This window comes from Terrapene carolina, unplaced genomic scaffold (genome assembly GCF_002925995.2).
Source record: "Terrapene carolina triunguis isolate 2854851 unplaced genomic scaffold, T_m_triunguis-2.0 Scaffold89, whole genome shotgun sequence".
Lineage (NCBI taxonomy): Eukaryota > Metazoa > Chordata > Testudines > Emydidae > Terrapene > Terrapene triunguis.
In genome coordinates this window covers 22,334,311-22,352,589 of record NW_020664440.1, presented here as the reverse complement: position 1 = coordinate 22,352,589, position 18,279 = coordinate 22,334,311, and the positions used below count along the sequence as shown (strand labels likewise).

At 59.5% G+C, this 18,279-nt stretch overlaps 1 protein-coding gene across 1 annotated transcript in view; it reads left to right on the top strand.

The window, feature by feature from the left end:
* The first annotated feature begins 388 nt into the window (after positions 1–388).
* COL7A1 (collagen type VII alpha 1 chain) overlaps positions 389–18,279 on the top strand; it is a 96,912-nt gene continuing 79,021 nt past the window's right edge. Inside the window, exons 1-17 of the mRNA XM_029911193.1 lie at positions 389–466; positions 2,715–2,895; positions 3,496–3,655; positions 4,140–4,233; positions 4,777–4,932; positions 5,578–5,741; positions 6,118–6,247; positions 7,083–7,202; positions 8,885–9,034; positions 9,392–9,511; positions 11,221–11,367; positions 14,020–14,136; positions 14,416–14,565; positions 15,147–15,275; positions 16,675–16,821; positions 17,333–17,455; positions 18,095–18,241. Of these exons, the coding sequence (XP_029767053.1) occupies positions 391–466; positions 2,715–2,895; positions 3,496–3,655; positions 4,140–4,233; positions 4,777–4,932; positions 5,578–5,741; positions 6,118–6,247; positions 7,083–7,202; positions 8,885–9,034; positions 9,392–9,511; positions 11,221–11,367; positions 14,020–14,136; positions 14,416–14,565; positions 15,147–15,275; positions 16,675–16,821; positions 17,333–17,455; positions 18,095–18,241 (2,311 nt within the window). The 5' untranslated portion in view covers positions 389–390. The remainder of the gene's footprint in view (positions 467–2,714; positions 2,896–3,495; positions 3,656–4,139; positions 4,234–4,776; positions 4,933–5,577; positions 5,742–6,117; positions 6,248–7,082; positions 7,203–8,884; positions 9,035–9,391; positions 9,512–11,220; positions 11,368–14,019; positions 14,137–14,415; positions 14,566–15,146; positions 15,276–16,674; positions 16,822–17,332; positions 17,456–18,094; positions 18,242–18,279) is intronic.

The following is an 18,279-nucleotide window of genomic DNA, read 5'->3' as shown; positions in this document are numbered from 1 at the left end:
GTGGCCGGAGGCTTTTTTGCCTGGGGCGGCAAAAAAGCCAGAGCCGGCCCTGTCTTTATATAGACAATAAGAGCATCCACGGTTACTCAGACAGCTTAAAAATGCCTGCTTCAGACCCTGAACCAACCACCTGGGGTTAGGTAGGCGCTTCCCTTGGGGGAGGTGTTCCATAAGTGTCCACTAGGGGGTTTCTTGCATCTGGCCACTGATCAGAGACAGGCCACTGGTCTAATGTGACACCCCCTGCTGTGGGGTGAGGTGCCTGGGAGGATCCGGTGGGCTTTATCCATGAAACTCAGCTGTGTCTTTGCCCCCTCCCCCCACCCCATTGGTTTTCCTGTTCCCTGGCTGGCATCAGCTCCTCCCTCTTGTTATGTCTTGCAGGCTCCCATGATGAGAGGGTGGATCCTGCTTCTCGCTGTGCTCCTAGCTCCGGCACCAGTTACGGCACAAAAAAGAAACCAAGGTTGGTGCTGCCTGAGCTCTCCAAGGGGCAGTATGTGAGGCAAGGGCTGCGGGCTGGGCCCACTCATGGCACCATCGCTGGGTTTGCTGGAAACACCGCGTGGTCCCAGAAAAGCTGGGGGAGGGAAGATGAGGGCATTTGGCCCACAGAGCTGGGTGGTGAATTCAGGCTGGTCCCAGCTCCTTCCCTCAAACCAGCCTGTGCCCTGTAGTCGGATACCTGGTGTCTCCTCCCAGCACAGACTCGCTGGCAGGCTGCCCAGGCAGTTCTGAGCTGTGACCACGCTGAATTGTACAGGGACTGGAGGGTGGGGTGTATGTGGGGGAGGGGATGGGACACAGACTTTGTTGAATGTTTCATGGTTCCCTAAGTCCCCACATGCCTGAAACGAGGACTGCTAGGGTTGCCAATCCTCGATCTCTCAGAGGCTATTGAAGCCAATCCGGGAGATTTTAGGCCGCTAAAAGTCTGGCGGCACAGCAGGGCTAAGGCAGGCTCCCTGCCTGCCATGGCTCTGCGCGGCTCTCGGAGTGAACGGCATGTCCAGCTCGTAGGCACAGGGGCATCCAGGGGGTCTCTGCACGCTGTCCCCAACCCAAACGCTGACTCTGCAGCTCCCATTGGCCGGGAAACGCAGCCAATGGGAGCTGCAGAGCCGGCGCTTGGGGTGGAACAGCGCAGGGAGTCGCCTGGCTGCCCCTGAGCCTAGGAGCTGGACATGCTGTCCGCTTCCTGGGAGCCGCCCAAAGTAAGCACCACCCGGACAGAGCCTGCACCCCGCACCCCCTCCTGCATGCATCCCAACCCCCTGCCCCAGCCCTGAACCCTCTCCCGCACCCAAACTCCCTCCCAGAGCCCACACCCCCTCCTGCACTCTAACCCTCTGCCCCAGGCTCAGCCCAGAGCCCCCTCCCACACACCGAATCCCTCAGACCAACCCCCAGCCCAGAGCCTGCACCCCCTCCTGCACTCCAACCCCCTGCCCCAGACTAGTGAGGGTGGGGGAGAGTGAGCAACAGGGGGTGGGGATGGTGGAGTGAGTGGGGGCGGGGCCTCAGAAGGGGCGGGTCAGCAGTGGGGCCTCGGGAAGGGGCGGGGCAGGGGCAGGACAAGGGTGTTTGGGTTTGTGTGATTATTAGACAGTTGGCAACCCTCAGGACTGCGAGTGGGGGGAGTGCGGCATCTCCCTTGCTGACTTGCTGCTGCCCCTGTGCTCCTGGGATGGACCAGAGGGCTCCCTGCAGCCTTGTTCTGCTCCAGGATATAGACTGCGCTTCCCTGAGGCTCAGCCTGGGAGTTGCTGTCTCTCCCTTCCCCCACAGGCTTGATGATTGCCCCCTCCCCTGGGCTGGGGCATGAAGGAGCCCAGGGATTTTTTCCTGGGGGAGGCTGGGAGTTGCCCTGTGCTGACACTCAGAGGAGGCTTGTGGCCAGGGACGCTGGAACAATGTGTACAGTGGGGGTGCTGAGAGCCATTGAACCAAACTGTAAACCCTGGATAGAATGGAAACCACTTCAAGCCAGGGGGTGCGGCAGCACCCCTACTTCCAGCACCTATGCTTGTGGCATGAGGGGAGGAGGAGGAAGGATCCATGGGCCAGGGTGATGGAGCTGCCTCTCTCAGCCTATGTAGGACCTGCAGCCCCAGCCGCCTCTTGGCAGGGACTTATCCCTGAAGGGATGTGGGATGTCGGGGGGCTGGAGTGATTCCCAGGGGAGGGGCAGCTGCTGCCTCGCTGGTGAGTCCCTGGCCCCTTTGCAAGGCCTGTGGTTGGCAGGGAGGAACGTGGTACTAGTCTGAGAAAATCCATCGTGTTCTCTGCTAAGGGGGCTCCTGGTCAGTGGGCCCTGGGGGAGCTGTCAGCCCACAAGCCCTGGCTGCTGGCAGTGCTCATCCCCTGCGTATTCATGGGATATCCCCGCCCCTGCCTGGGTGGCCCTGTCTGCTCCACATCCGCTCAGCCCTGGAACTCCTTGTATTAGAGGGACAGGCTGTCATGGCCTCTGGCACTGAACCTATCTCCTTGCTGGAGAATGTGGCCCTGAGGTCTGGGCTTCCTTGCCCTGACTCATGGACTCTGGCTGTCTTGGATCTCTCTGTGGGAGGAGTGCGGGCTCCTGAGGTAAGAGGCTGGAAGGGCTAAGCCAGCGGAGGGAGCCTCCATGGCAGGGCTAGGACAGTTCCCTCTGGCCCTTGCATGCTGGAGAAAAGGGAGTTAGCCCTGAGCTGCTGATGGTTGCTTTGCAGGGACGTGCATCAATGTCTATGCGGCAGACATCGTGTTCCTGGTGGATGGATCCTCCAGTATCGGGAGGACCAACTTCCGCATGATCCGAGCCTTCATGGAGGACCTGGTTAGGCCCTTTGTCCATGTGGTCGGTGAGAGCGCGGTGCGATTCGGGGCAGTGCAGTACAGCGACGACCCCAGGTGAGTCCTGATGGTCCTGTCCCCCCATGCCAGACACACGGTGCGGGAGGCTCCTGCAGCCCTGTCCCCGGTGCAGCCACCTCTCTGTGCTCCTGGGGGTGGCTCTCAGGGTTCCAGTCGCCAAGGGAGCTCGGGGTGCTCGGTGTGGCCCCAGAGCTATCTGCTGGGGAGGGAGTGCTGCAGGTGCCTGACACCTGCTACTGACAGAGGAGGCCCAGCCTCTGCTCATGGCCACTGTTCTCAGCGCCCCGTGGTAGCCAGTGAATCTCCTTAATTGTCCCAGGCTGGGCAGGAGTAGGGTGAGAATAAAATATCTAATTACCCCTATTGCCCCTGCAGCCCCAGCGCACTTTCTATGGAGCCCCATTACAGAGAACCCCCTGACCACCTCTGTAGTGTCATTGCCTTGCTTCCGTGGAGCTGCACCCTAGGGATCCATGGGAAATGACCCACCCCCTATAGAAACCCTGTGGGTGCCCTGGTAGCTTCCCCTAAGGAAGCATGTGGGCCATGCAGTTACTGTGTAGGGATCTTGCTCAGGCTGGAAGCTGGCTATGTTGTGGTTTCCCCCCATCCCCCTGGGATTGCGTTTGTCCCCAGGCTCGAGTTCACGTTCTCCCAGCATCCCAACGGGACGGAGGTGAAGAGGGCCATCCAGCAGCTGAGCTACAAAGGCGGGAACACACGCACGGGCGCCGGTCTCCGGTACATCGCTGACAACTTCTTTGGGCCCACTCAGATCCGGGCCGGGGTCCCAAAGGTACCTCTAGAGAGACCCTGCTTATGCCACGGCCAGGGAATGTGAGAGCAAAACGCTGGCCTGTCGGCTCTCCTCCAATGGGGCCAGAGCGTGCTGATGGCTAGGACGGTCACTCGGATCTCTCCATGCTGGAGGGGGAGCAGAGCTGGGTGCTTGGCAGGAGCGGGTGGGTCGCTACATCCCCTTTCCTTCGAACCCCTGGGTAACATCTGTCCAGTTCCAACTCTTTCTCTGTAATGGGGAGACCGTGGGGAGGCAACACACCCCAGCCCAGTGGGACTGTCTGACTTCTGCTCCTCTTCTTCCCACCATGGGCCCCTTCAAACTCAGCATCTGGGGGTCCCTGTCTCACATCTGCTATGCTTTGGCTGAGCCGGCTGGGGGCACTAGCCTTGGGGCCCCTCCCACCTGAGGTGGGCCCCACGGCTCGTGTTGAGTCTGATGGCCAGCCCCCTCCTGACACGCCATTGCCCCTTCCTGGCAGGTCTGCATCCTCATCACAGATGGCAAGTCTCAAGATGACACTGAGCAGCCCTCTGTGAAGCTGAAGGCTCAGGGCACTAAGGTCTTTTCTGTGGGTAAGTGACTCCAGTGCCTGACAAGAGCCCGGGGGTCTCTCCGCCTTCACCAGGCTGCTCAGGACTCCCACCCACCGCTGGCCACGGTGTCCCTTTGGTCCAGGGGAGCTCTAGGAGGAAGGCAGAGCCGGGCATCCATCCTCTGATCTTGGCCAGTGCAGCTGCTGGATGAGAGTGGAAGCACCTGGCCGGGCTTGGAATGAGCCTGATCCTCTAGCATGAGTGGGGGGAAGTGGATGGTACAGGGTGTGAGGCTAGGGAGCTCTGACTTGCAGTGCCCTGTAACATCTTGCAGTGGCCAGCAAGGAGAAGTGGGAGAGGCCGAGGGGACGGGCCAAGGGCCCTGGGAACCCAGCACACCTATAATGTGCTGCAGCTAGCCATGAACGTCTGACGCTGTAGCAGTCAGCTAGGGCGAGTAAGAATGGGGGGTGCCACTGTGCCAACCGATGGGTGGAGGGGGACATGGCTCAGGGCATAGCTGGGGATTATTCCTAGGAGAGAGACCCCGGTGCCCACTCACCGGCTCTCCACCCCCTACAGGGATCAAGAACGCAGACCGCGCGGAGCTCATGCGTGTGGCCTCCACTCCCACAGAGGACTACTTCTTCTACGTCAATGACTTTAAGATCCTGGGCACCCTGCTGCCGCTGGTGTCTCAGAGGGTGTGTGCCAGCACCGGAGGGGTCCTGCAGACGGGTAAGGGGTGTGTTGCAGCTAGCGCTCTCGGCCTCCCGCTGCGATGGCTCAGCCCTGGACGTGCTTTGGAATGCTGTGTTGATCTCCTGTTTGCAGTGCCCGTCTAACCCATGAGACAATTACAGCCGAGGGATTTTAGCAATCTCTCCACTGGGACAATTTGGGCCCTGTCTGCACTTGGCTCTGCCTGGCAAGATACTTCTCTTTCTGAGTCTCAGGCACTGGCTGTCGCAGCTGTTTCTGGTGCTGCAATGGAAGGTTTAAATTCCACCTTCCCCTGTGTTCCTGGAGATGAGCCCCATCCTGGAAGTGCCTCTCGCTGTCTAGGGCTCAGTGCCAGTGTCACGCTGCGGCACTGTTTTGTGGTGATGGGACGCTGACTGGGGCCCTGTGTCGGTTCGCTTTGGCCCCACAGGTGCTGCCCTGCCCAGTTGATTCCCCTCCACCCAGGAAGTTTGAGTGAGAACGTTTTAATGATTCTTTTCTGATAACATTCTTTGGCGTGGCAGAGGCCATCCGTCCCCGAGCGGGCTCCCTGCCTTGGGCAGCTGGGAGTTAGAGTATGCGCCACGGTTCTGTGCGTGTCAACCCTGGGGAAGGTGTGGTGCCATCAGGGAGCCTGACTGCTGCTTCCCTTCCCCTAAGGTCCACGGGTGTACAGTGGCCCATCCAACCTGGTCTTCATGGAGCAGGCGGTCGACATGCTGAGGATCCGCTGGACTGCAGCGGGCGGCCCGGTCACAGGCTACAAAGTCCAGTACGTGCCGCTCACGGGCTTGGGGCAGCAAGTGACAGCAGAGATGCAAGAGGTGAGAGCTTCCCTTTCCAGCTATAGTCTGGAGATCCGCCTGCTGGGCAGGCTCAGCAGAGAGGCCAGTGGGACGGAGCTGTCCTCCTTGCTGGGAAAGCGGGGCTTCTCTGGCTGAGGCACACTGGGAAGGGTGTGCGTGCAGCCTGCAGCCTGCCCTGTGGGTGAATGGAGCCTGTTGGCTTCTCGTGGCGGCAGCTCTGATCCCTGCTCCAGCACCAAACCCCTTAGGGAAGTGAATGTTGCAAAATCCCATCTGGAGCCCACCCGCTCCATGGGGCCTGGCTCAGTGGGACAGCAGGAGGAGGCTGGCAAGCAGGCAGGATGTTCGATCTCTCTGGCTGAAGAGGGGAATGCCTTTGGGTGCCTTTGAACAGGTCAGCCTGAGTCCCGGGGAGACGAGCGCCGTGCTGAGCCAGCTGAGAGGAGGGACGGATTATCTGGTCACCGTCATCGCCCAGTATGCCAACAGCATCGGCGAGTCGGTCTCTGGCAAAGGACGCACTGGTGAGTAACCCGCCCAGCTCCCCATCCATGCAGCGCATTTTCCCCTGCCCCCATGCCCTGTCCGCCTGCCCAGATGCAGGAGCCAGCTTGCACTCCCAGGCTCCCCGGTGCCCTCTGAGCCAGGGGGATTCCTGATGGAAGAGCCTGGTGAGCTTGAAGTCCAGCCTGGGGCTAGAAAGGTTGGCTACCATGTCCATGCACCATTGTCTGAGGATGGGCCCCATTACAGGGCTAGAGCCTGGTTTCTCAGGGCAGTGGCTAGAGAATGGGCTGGCTGCGAGCCCACCCAAGGATGGGACAGGGCTGCTGGACCCACTTCCGTCTCAGTTTGGGGTGAGTGGGACTCCTCATGCCTGTGACCGTGGCAGGCTTCCCAAGGGAATGGGCGACTCCCTGTGGCCCCACCATGTGCTCACTCCATCATTGCCGCCATCTTGGATTCTGTGGCTGGGATCACTAGGGTGTGAGTGCCGCTGCCAAGCCAGGCACCGAGCTCTCGTGCTGATGGTTTTTGGTGGGTCCCACAATAATGTTAGCTCTGGGCGTTGGTGGGCTTGGCAGGGGAGAGAGGAACAGTATATGGGGAGTCTTTGAGTCAATGTTTAGAATCCCCAGGACGCTGCCCAGTGGAGTGTAACAGTCTTAGGGCTGCTCCGCCACATGCTGGGTCCTGGCCCCAGACTGGCTAATGATCACCCCTGCCCCCTCCCGCATTGCCCCAGGGCAGCTTGCTTTCCTCCTGGCACCAAGGCACTTCTTGACCCTGCCCAAAGGGCTGGGTGCTCTCTGGGGCAGGAGTGTGTGAGGGTGATGGCCTTGCCCCATTCTCTTTCAGGGGCCCTGTCTGGAGTGTCGAATTTCCGAGTGGTGGAGGCTGGGCCGTCCTTCCTCAGACTGGCCTGGGGAGCTGCTTTGGAGAACTTGCAGGGCTACCGGCTCACCTACGTGGCCCGAGGTGAGGGCGGAGTGCGGGCGATTGGGCCGGGGAGGCGCTGCCTCTCCTGTGGCTCTGCAATGTGGGAACGTCTCCCTGGGCTGTGTTCTCTTCCACAGGAGAACTGCCAGCCAGCCTGGCTCCAGACCCTCGTCCCTCATGTGTAGGGTGTGGAGCCTGGATCCATTCCAGGAGGGCAGGGGAATCCAAGCCTGGGCAGGCCTTTTTCCACTGCCCTAGGACTCAGCTGGGTGGGAGGGTTGGAGGAGAAGCAGCTAGCATGGATCTCTGCTCTCTTCGCTCTTTGGCTGTATGACCTCCTTTCCCCCCACCCTCGGTCTGTCCAGCAACTTTATTCGCTACAAACCCCAAGAAGCAGACAGACATGTGGACTCCCTCCGAGGCAGGCAGACACAGAGCCTGTTGAATGGCCTCTTGTTCCCTTGGGAGGCTGTGCTGTGCTGGGGTCAGTGCAGGGCAGCCGCTGTGCCCGAAGGGGCTGGGCGGTGCCACCAGGATCTCTGTGATACAGTGTGTGACATTCATGTGCCAGAGTGACGCCCAGGCACCCCGTAGGTGAAAGTGGGTTCCTGCCCCAGCTCCCCTCTTGCTGCAGCTGTATGTGTTGTGGGGGGGAATGTGTGTGCCCAGGTGCTTCTGTATATCCAGCTTGTACGTGTGTGGGGCGGTTTGGAAGGGGGTTGGGTGTGTGGGTGCTGGGGTGTGGGTGTACAGGACTGGTTTGTGTGTACGGGAGGAGGTCAGTACATGTGCTGAGGGTGTACATATGGAGGTATGTACATAGCGGTGCAGTGTGTGCTCAGAAGGGATTCTGTGTGTGTGTGTGTGTGTGTGTGTGTGTGTATGTACAGGGGCTCTCTGTCCATGCTGGGGTTCGGGCAGGGTTGTAGCTGATTTCCAGGCCCCCCCCGTGCTGTTTTCTGTAGGAAGCTGCACCTGGAGCTGCCCCTCCCAAGCCTGCAGCCATCCCAGTGCATGTGGCCCTGGCAGCACTCCCAGCGTGCCTCGCCCTGCATGCTGCCACGCCCGGCTACCACGGCCGTGCATCTCCCCAGCAGAGAATGCTGGCCCCGAAGGCACAAAAACACCGCTGAGCTCATCAGAACCACCCGTGTGCCCTGCCCAGACCAAGTGCCTGGCTGAGGGGGCCAGCTTAGAACTGAGTGTGGAGCTCTCCTTGCCATCTTCCCCTCCTTTCATGGCATCTGCAAGGCCCGGGGTGCCAGGACTTGCCTACAGCTCCCTGCCAGGGAGTGCAAGCAGGGCCCTCGCTCCCTTTGCCCAGCCCTGCCTGGTTGGCTTGAGCCCCTGATCTTTGTTTAGCTTCTTGCACTGGCTGAGCCCTGCTGCTGGGAATGGGGGCACAGAGCTGGGCTGAGCGCACATAGCATGTCTGCTCATGCTGCTAGCCATGTGCTTGCACATGTGGGAGGGCAAGTGTGTTCTGTGCTGCATGTACCTGGGGCTCCCCCTCGCCACCCCACCTGGGCACCAGAGTGTTCCAGTCCTGACCTACTGCATGCAGGAAAGGCCTGTCTGAAGCCCCACACAGCTTGTGTTCTGCAGCCTGCCCAAGGCCAGGGGTGGTGTCCTGCAGTGCCAGAGCCCCCTGCCTTCCAATGGATAGTCCCCCCACCAGGTGCTGGGCCTCACTCATGCGTCGCTGTCTGTGCCCATCCCAGGTGAAGCTCAAGCGGAGGAGATGAGCCTGGGAGCCAACGCCGTGTCCGTCACGCTCAGCAACCTGCGCCCCAACACTGACTACGTGGTCACGCTTCAGCCTATCTCCCAGCGGCAGACGGCAGCACCGGCCCAGCTAACTGGCCGAACCCGTAAGTACCATCTGCTCAGACAGCCAGAGTCTGGGGCTGCACAGAAGGCATCTGACTGGGTTTTCTTCCTGCCCCAAATGACTTTTTTTTCTTTTTAAAAAGGTGTCCTTTTCTGAAGAGTTTGGTGATGTATTTATATTTTGAGATTACTAGTGAAGGAGCTGTGCTTATTTAGGGGCAGAGTTAAGGTTATTGTTCTTGTGTCTCTTATGTGAGCTGGCAGTGCAGTAGGGGGGGCTGGGCTGGGCTGGACTCTGCAGTATCCTTTGGCTGCCTTGCGGGTTGCATGAAGGCTGATCTCTCTGGGTCTCACATTTGTGCCATGGTTGTGTTTTGTTTGATTCCCTCTCCCTCCAGTGCGTTTGGAAGGGGTGCAGCAGCTGTCAGTTCAGAACATCTCCCAGCAGAGCATGCTGGTGACCTGGCGGGGTGTGAGTGGAGCTACTGGATACCGGGTCTCCTGGGGGCTCCCCTCAGGTAGGTCTGCTTGACTCACTACAGCTCTCTCCCCTTCCCAAAAACCAGTGGCAGGGTGCTGTAGACTGAACGATGGACACGGTTCCCCAGACCTCCTGGCTGGATGGTGGGGGCCCCAGTGTGCTGAGCTGTGGTGCAGGCTCTAAGGAATGGGTGGGTGGGGGTGGGGGACTGGCATGCCTTCCAGCAGAGCAGATACACCCCTCCCATGGGACAGGGCTCTTCTGTAGTCAGGTGCATTATGGGGCAGAGGGTCCCAAACCGTGTTCTCTGAAGCACCTGCTGCTGAAGTGTGGAGAGACTGGAGCTTCCAGAGTGGCTGGAGGACAGGTGAGTGAGGCAGCATGCTGAGGGGAGAAGGGGACCAAGGGGCTGGGCAAGAAGCCCAAGACAGAAGAGAACCAAGTGGCAGACAAGCACGTACAGGGGGAGAAGAGGAGGGCAGGTGGCAGAGCTGCTTGAGCAGTTGGGGGTGAGAGGAAGAAAGTTGTGGGGGGAGGAATGGAATGAGCAAAGGGGGCTGGGGCGATGAACTTCTATCAAGAGGATCTTTATGACACTGAAGGCAATTCAGATCCGTACCTGCTCTCCTGCTGGGCCTTGTGCCAGTCCCAGGGGCTGCGAGGCCCTGTTCTGTGGGTACTGGGGATCTCTCCTTCTGCCCCTGAGACACATGGAGAATCAGGCCCAGTCACACCAGACTGAAAGGTGTCCGTGTGTTCCTGGAAATGACCTCTCCAAGCGCTTTGGGGTTTGCGCAGCTTCTCGGCCGGGTCAGCTGTGTCGTCTGTACAGAGCCCATAGGTGCCGACTCTGTGGGTGCTCCGGGGCTGGAGCACCCACGGGGAAAAATTGGTGGGTGCTGAGCACCCACCAGCAGCTCCCCGTGGCCCCACCCCCCTGCTCCAGCTCGCCTCCACCTCTGCCTCCGCGAGCGCGCCGCCACATCCTGCTTTTCCCCCCTCCCTCCCAGCGCTTGCGCTGCCAAACAGCTGATTCGCGCAAGCCTGGGAGGGAGCGGGGAGGAGGAGGAATGCGGCGCGCTGGGGGAAGAGGCGGGGATTTGGGGAGGGATCCAATGGGGCAGGGAGGGGGTGGAGTTGGAGGGGGGTGCAAGCACCCACCGGCGCCAACAAAAGTTGGCGCCTGTGACAGAGCCATTGCTGAATCCCTCCAGGAAGGCCCACACATCTGGGTCACAGGTGCAGGGCCCAGGCCTGCAAACCTCTGGGCATAGAACTGTGGGAGTCCTGCTTGTGGAGGATAGGTAGGATCAGGCCCTGTATGTTAGTCACCTGTGTCTGAGGTGGAGTGGGGGGAGTTCTCTTGTTCAATCATCCCCCAGCTTCTCTATTAACATGAACAGTTTTTACTGACAAAGCCACATGTGGCCGGGTGTGGGAGTGGTGTCAGGATATTTGCTGGCCTTTGGCAGCCCAGAATCCAAATCCTGATGAGATGGGCCTGGGGTGTGGCCTGGTGTATGGCGGGAGGCTGGATGCCAGACTAGATTTGATCTACTGTGTCGTGGAGGCAGGGATACAGGATTAGCAGCGCAGTTCTGGCCCTGTGCAATCAGGAGATGGGATAGCAGACTGGAACGGCGGTTGGTCTGGTCTGATGTGGAGACTCTGGTGTTGCATGGGGCTGTCATTTGAACAGATGGCCTGGAATTGTGCCTTAAGCCTTTTTGCTCTGGATTATCTCAGGCCAGGACATTCGGAAATTTGATGTGGATGCCAGCAAGAATTCCTACCTGCTGACAGGGCTGCAGCCAGACACAGATTACCTGCTGACGGTCACTTCACTCTACGGGCAAGTGGAGGGGCCCCCAGCCTCCATTAGGAGAAGAACAGGTGTGTGCATGTCCATGGGAGAGGCTTCCCACTGCTGAGGGGTGGGGGGCAGGGTCTGTGCCAAGAAGCTGGTCTCTCTTTGGGATAAGTGTAGTATTTGTACTATGGTAGCACCCAGAGGCCCCAGTCAGGGCTCCATTGTGCTAAGCCCTGTATAGATTGTGACACTCCCCAGGAGCGAGGCACCTCAGCACCACCTGTCCTTAGCATGAGGAGGTCATGTCTGTGCGTGCTGTGGATCAGCTCCCGGCAGCCACTGGCAGCCCAAGCACCGCCTTCCAGATCCCCCCAGGCCTTGCTCTCTGAACAGATAGCAATCGGTGCACGCCAATCCCTGAGTCCTCAGAGCATGCAGTGCAACGTCCAGCCCCTGATCCACCGGCCACTCCTAGAATTACCAGGCCTGCTGTTCCCAAAGGAACCGTATGCACCAGCTTGTCAGATTGAGCTCAGGAGCAGCACTTTGCTTAGCACACAGCACTGAGATATATTGATAGTGAAAACTAGACTAGGTTTATCATCAAAGAACAGAGATTCCTGTGATGGTGAGTAAGGGTATCGGAAATAAATGGTTACATACAAAACAAAATCATCACCAGCTTTCAAGATAACTTCATTAACAACTTCTCCTCCTGTCTGAAGAAGCAGAGCTCGCCCAACGTGCTTACCAGTGTTTTCAGCCAAGCCTGATGGAGACCCCTCTTTCATGAAGTAATCTCACAGTCCGTTTGTTTCCTAGGTGAACGATGCCAGGGTGTCTTCTTTGCCCCCAAATATATTAGAGCAAATCTTTGATGTGCACGTCAAGTATTGTTCTCCCTGCCCACTGTTTGCTTCTTCCTATTACTTTTTCCTCTCTGAAGCCTTTGCAAAACTTTGTTAGCATTCAATTCAGCCTGCTGAGAGGAGACCCATTGTGAAGCAGACAATACTTCATTTCCATGTAAGCAGTCAGATAGAGAAACATTTCTTGACTGGCAGAAAACCTGTTTTTCACCTTTGTTGGTGACCAGTCCCCTAGACTTTACCTAGAAAACATAATTTTCAGTGTATGCACATAACTCCTTATGAAACCTCTGTACATGCGTTTCCCGATACTGATGATGAGTCTTTTGTTTGTGACCTTGCACGGCATTCTTTGGTGAACTAGAACATACGTACCAGATCCAGGAGATCCCAATAAGCCCTGTGCACTCCCTCTGTGCTCCTCGCCAGTTGGCAAGAAGAGATTCTTGTGTCACAGATGAACACCCATGCACATGTAATGAAGAGAGAGGTCAAGCCCCCAAGAGCTTACGCTCTGAGTATGTCCAGAGGGCCGATAGGACAAACAGCTGGGGCAGCACAAAGTACTAGCAATGCACGTGGCCCCAGGCTTGGCTGGTGTCCCTCTCATGGGACAGTGATGCACAGCGGGACACAGCAGCTCTGCATCCTGGTCTGGCTGGGGGGGTATTGATATGGTACTGAAGGGATCCTGGCTGAGAGAGCGCTTTGTAATGTCCAGAAAGCGGGATGAGGTGGCACCTACAGTTGAGTGGGGAGGAGGCTGGGGCTGCTCCTGCAGAAACAGTCCTGACAGTACCCCTGCTGGTTGCCCCCAGCAGTACCATCCCTGGTGCCCTTGGCTGGGTCTCCAGGGGTTTAATGCCATTCTCCAGGCCAGGGCACAGTAGCCTTTCCTTTCCCACAGGTCCCTGGGGAGGGAGGCCCCTATTGTAAGGGGGGGCTCAGCCCTGGGGGTGTCCCCATGGCACAGACATTTCTGGAGATGTTCAAAAGCAGAGGGAGATGGGGAGTTAATGTTGCCATGTCTTTTTCTGGATGGGAGCGTCAGTTGTTCCAGGCCTGGCCCGGGGCTGCTCTGTCTGGTGCCCCACCATGGTGTAGGCAGGATGAAGAAGGAGCCCTCTGTAGGGGGCTCACAGGAGCTCTGCCGGGGCTCCTGGGCCTTTCTGGGCCTTTCCAGGCCATTGGGCTTGCGAGCCAAGAATGGTACTACTGATATTGGATACAGGCCATTTTTGTTTGATTCAAGCTCATGAAAGGCCCAGAGAGGTGGAGAACCCCAGGGGCAGAGATGCTAGGAGTGGGGAGATCACAGCACGAGGGGAGGGAGGGGGAGCAGGAGGTGGCTAGCCCAGGGCAAAGGGTCACCACTACCCACCCAGACAGGACACCAGCATGCATGTGCCGATGTCAGCCCCAGTGCGGCCTGCGGGAGGGAGTGGAGTGGCCGTCTCCCCAGCCCTGCTGTTCCTCCCTTCTCATTCCCTCTCTTGGCATAGTGGCTCTCTCGCCAGTGCAGCCCCCAGCTTGCCAGCCCTGCAGACTGAATCCCTACCCAGAGCAGGCCCCGCCGAGGCAGTGCCAGAGCTGGCTTCCCCCACGAGCTGCCAGGGAAGGACCCTCCATTGGGGGAGGGTATGCAGCCCAGCCGGGGGGTAATTAGCGACAGCTGTGGTGGTGGGCACTGGACTGAGGCCCACCACCTCACTTCCCAGAGGGCTTCTCTGGCGGGAGCCCAGCTATTGGCTCAGCTTGGGAGATGGATTTGGAAGCCTAAGTGTTTCCCTTCGGTGGGCTCCAGGCTCTGTCGAGAGCCTTCATGCTCCTGAGCTCAACCTGGCCATCTGTCTGTCCTTCCTTTAGAAACGGGCATAGTCCAGTCCCTGAGGACCGTCATTCTGGGCCCAACATCCATCCAGGTGGCCTGGAACATCATCCGCGATGCCCGTGGCTACCGGCTGGAGTGGAGAAGAGCAACAGGTAGGCTGGCCAGGTCCCCAGGGCAGGGGGCGGGGAAGGCTACTGGAGAGGCTGAAATGCCGTGTCTGGTCGGGGTAGGGTGATAGATCCTCACCCTTGGTCTCCTCAGGCTCAGCTGGGCTCCAGGTCTGGCTCACAGACCGGCCAAGCAGTTCAGGGGGATCCAGCTGCCGGTGCCGGGGTCTCTGGGAGGACTAAGGGGAGGGGAGGTGCTGAGATTCGGGGCTGGGAAGCAGCAAGTGACTGCCTCATCCCTCCCCACCCCATTCTGGTTCTCAGGTGCTGAGCCCCCACAGACTGTGTCCCTGCCCACCAACATCAACAGCTACCAGCTCACCGGCCTGCAGCCGGCCACGGAATATCGCATCACCCTCTACACACTGTACGACGGGAGGGAGGTGGCCACACCCGTAACCATCTCCCAGACAGGTGAGTGAAAGCCTCTGGGGCCCGCATGGGTGGAGTGGGCAGAGGAGAGGGATCCCAGAGCCTGGAGGTGCCCAGTGCACAATGCAAGTGGCTCTGTGACATCCTACCAGCCTTTTTTGGGGTGGGTGGCCCTCCAAGTGAGTGACGTCCCCAGCACAGGGCCCCTGCTCTGCTCCCGACTCACCCCGCTAGGCTCTGGCCTGGCAGCATGGGTGGGGTCATTGCTGAATGCTGGGCCCCCTGCCAGGCCCAGACTGCATGGGGATGACCAACCCGCCCCCTTCCCTGGAGCTCCTTGACTGTAGGTTTTCAAAGGTAGCAACTTGGGTGCTGGGCAAACCGTGATCAAACCGATCCCTGCCCTGCCCTTTCCCCTGCACTGGAGCCTCCGTCCAGGCAGCAGCGGGGGTGCCAGGAACCCCATGGACTGGGCGAGGGCAGGATCTCCTGGCCCTGCCAGGCCTGTTCTGACTGTGCCATAGGTCTGTGGTGCCCTGCCCTCTCCTTCCAGTGTTGCATGGTGTCCCAGGCTCTGCCTGCCCAGCTCCGAGCCATGGCCCTAGCGCTGTCTTGTCTTGCAGGAGTGGAGGCCCCAGTGGGCCGCATTTCTGACCTGCGGGTCATTGATACCGTGGGGAAGAGGATCCGGCTGGCCTGGACTGGTGTCCCGGGTGCCACCGAGTACAAGATTGTGCTGCGCAACTCCCAGGGTGAGTCTCCAGCGGGGAGCCAGCGCTTGGGGGGCCGCAGGGGAGTTGTGGCTGCAGACTGGAGCTCCAGACCCATCCAGAGCTGACTCTCTGGAGGGCCACCTGCCTCCTGACCGGCATCTGAGGCCCAGTGGTGGGGGGGACTGGGACAGGCCAAAACCCTGGAGAACTCACCGTGGTGTCTAGATACCCAATGGAGGCTAACTGCAGTCATGGGAATGACCCCCGCACACACAGTTAGAGGTCCACCCCACATCAGTGCTTCTGCAAAGCAGCCCTTCAGTCCGCCATCTCCCGATCCTGCTGAGAGGACGGGTCGGGGCTTGTTCACTGTTTAGTTGGCTGGCACTAGCCCTGTGCTGAGTGCTCGGGAGCAGCTGGCTGAGATTCTGAGGCAGATGCTAAATCTGAGACCGCAGGTTTTGATGGCATTAAGTCTGTGAGTGACTAAAGCCCACAGTGCAGTGCCCCCTGGCTGCCCCACTTTCTCCTCTGTGCTGTGATTTGGATATTCACTGCAGTGCATTCTGCGCTGTCCCTCTTTGTGTGCTGCACAGCCTTGTGTTGAAGCTGTGATGGGGAAGCTGGGTAGGGGCCAGCTGGGGCTTTTGGCCCTTGGGGAATTGCAGGAGGCAGCTAGGATTAGTGGCATAAACCCGTTAGCTGGATACTTTTGCCAAAATGGGCAGCACTGAAATAGTTAAGAGTTAGCATTTACGCTGTAATCATTAGGTTCCAGAGTCAACATTCCATGCTCATGTGAATAGAGCCGTTCCCACCTCTGAGATACTGTTTCAGGCTGCTGGCAGACTCAGGCAGGCACTGCTGTGTCTTGTACACTGGGGTCACATTTTGAAGGGTTGCCTTGCACTTGTCAGGCCACAGCTGAATTGTGTGACACAGAGCTGATGCCACGAACTGGGGAGCACGTGTTCACAAACTCATGCTCAGTAGTGGGGGGGGGTTCCCAGTTCCCAGTCCAGCAGCTCCAGCTGCTCTAGCCACCCCAGGCCTGGCATTCCTCCAGAGCACAGTGGCCACCCTCATCTGGGTGATCTGAAATAGCATGTGTGCTTCCAGGCCCCCCCGGCCATGCAAGTGGGCTCTGAGGGAAGTGCGCTCACCATGCCCATCGGACCAGACATGCGCATGTGGTGGGGAAGGAGTGGTACCTGCTCCCCCTCCGCTCTCCAGCCCTGTCAGCTCCCCAGACAAGAGATCTGTGCCCAAAGGCCGAGGAGGCAGCTGGGGTCAGCGTGGCTTGGCCTGTGGGTGGGGGTGCAGTGCTTTGTACCTGGGTCTGAGGGTAGCAGGGATGTCACATCAGCTATGTCAGAGTCCCTTGTGACATCAGAGCTGGAGGGAGCCCTGAGCCTCTTCATTCCTGTCACCCCTGCAGATGGCAGTGACAAGACCAGGCAGATCCCAGGCACCCAGACCACGCTGGAGCTCGAGGACCTGAGAGAGGAGGTCACCTATGTAGTGCGTGTGTCAGCCCTGATTGGCAGGCGCGAGGGCAGCGCTGTCCCCATCAGTGTCCGCATTGGTGAGTGCCAGCTAGCCCCGGTGGGTGGGTGGGTGGGAGCTGAGATTGGCCTGCGTCAGCCCCAGGGAGGAAAGGCTGGACTGAGTGTTCTCCTCTCGTGGAGATGGTCCCAGGCACAGTCAGATGGGATTTCTTCCCAGCAACCCCGGGAGCTCTGACTGGGGCATGGGTGGGAGATGGGTTCTTGTCACTTCACACAGGGGTCAGTCCCTCTTTTTTCCTAGCTCCTTTCCCATGCTCCCTCCCCCAGCAGCAGGATCAGCTGGCATTCAGCACAGCTGGCAGTGTCTCTCTAGAACAGACACCAAGGGGTGCTCATGAGCCCTGAACACTGCACCCAGCCCCACTCTACGAGCCGTGCGTGCTATGTCCGGTATTACCCCCACTCCGCGGGCCTGGTCGCTGCACCTTTCCCCTGGGGTAGTCATGTCTGCTCCCCCAGCAGGCTTTGGGCCAGGCCCCTTGGGCTCGCTCTGTCTGACTGGGGGGTTCCCTTGTGTCTCTATGGCAGAGCCGTCAGTGAGCAGCGTGTCCAACCTGCAAGTGGTTCCTGTGGGCGTGGGCCGTGTGCGGCTTCTGTGGAGTGCCATACCCAGGGCCACTGAGTACAAGCTGGTGATCACCAACAGGCAGGGTAAGAGCTGGCCTGCAGAGTGTGGGCATGGCGTTGGATAGGCTGTGGTAAGGGGGCCATGCCTGCTGGTACCCACTTCTCTGCCTGGCAGAGCTCTGCCGTGCAGGGGTGTCTGCTGAGGCACATGGAGGGATGTCAGTGGAACATGGATAAAAGGTGGGCAGAATGGGGGGCTGTGATGGGGCAGGGCAGAGGGTCTGGGTCCTGTGGGCGGAACAGGGTGGAGGGCTCGGATCTTGTGGTGGGGAGGGGGGGCTGGGTCCCATGGGGGGCAGTGGGATGGAGGGGCTGGGTCCTGTGGGGCGATGCAGGGTGGGGCTCGTGCAGCTGTGACTGAGCAGGGCGGAGGGGCAGGGGCCTGTGGGAGGCAAGGCAGGGCCTGTAGGCAGCTGTGACTGGGCAGGGGAGGGGTTGGGAGTTATGAGGGGGGCAGGACATGGCTGTGGGTGGCTGTGACAGGGGCTTTTGTGCTGGGCGAGCCTGGCATGCACCAGTACATTAGGGCCTTCTCCCCTGGGAGCGTTGGAGTGTCTGAGAGCCCTTCCCCCAGCCGCCCCGTGCCGCAGTAGCCATGCTGTGGGAGCCTCGCTCCCTGCTGGGGCACAGAGGCCGACTCCCCTGTGCTCTCCCTTGCTGCAGATGGCTCAGAGGAGACCAGGCACGTCCCCGGCAACCGGAATTTCTTTGAGCTGCAAGATTTGAAGGAGGGAGTCACATACCTGGTGCAGGTGACAACGCTGATGGGCAGCCAGGAAAGTGACCCTGCCACTATCTCTGTCCAGCTGGGTACGTCTGCGTGGGGACCCGCGCAGGGGCACGGCTAG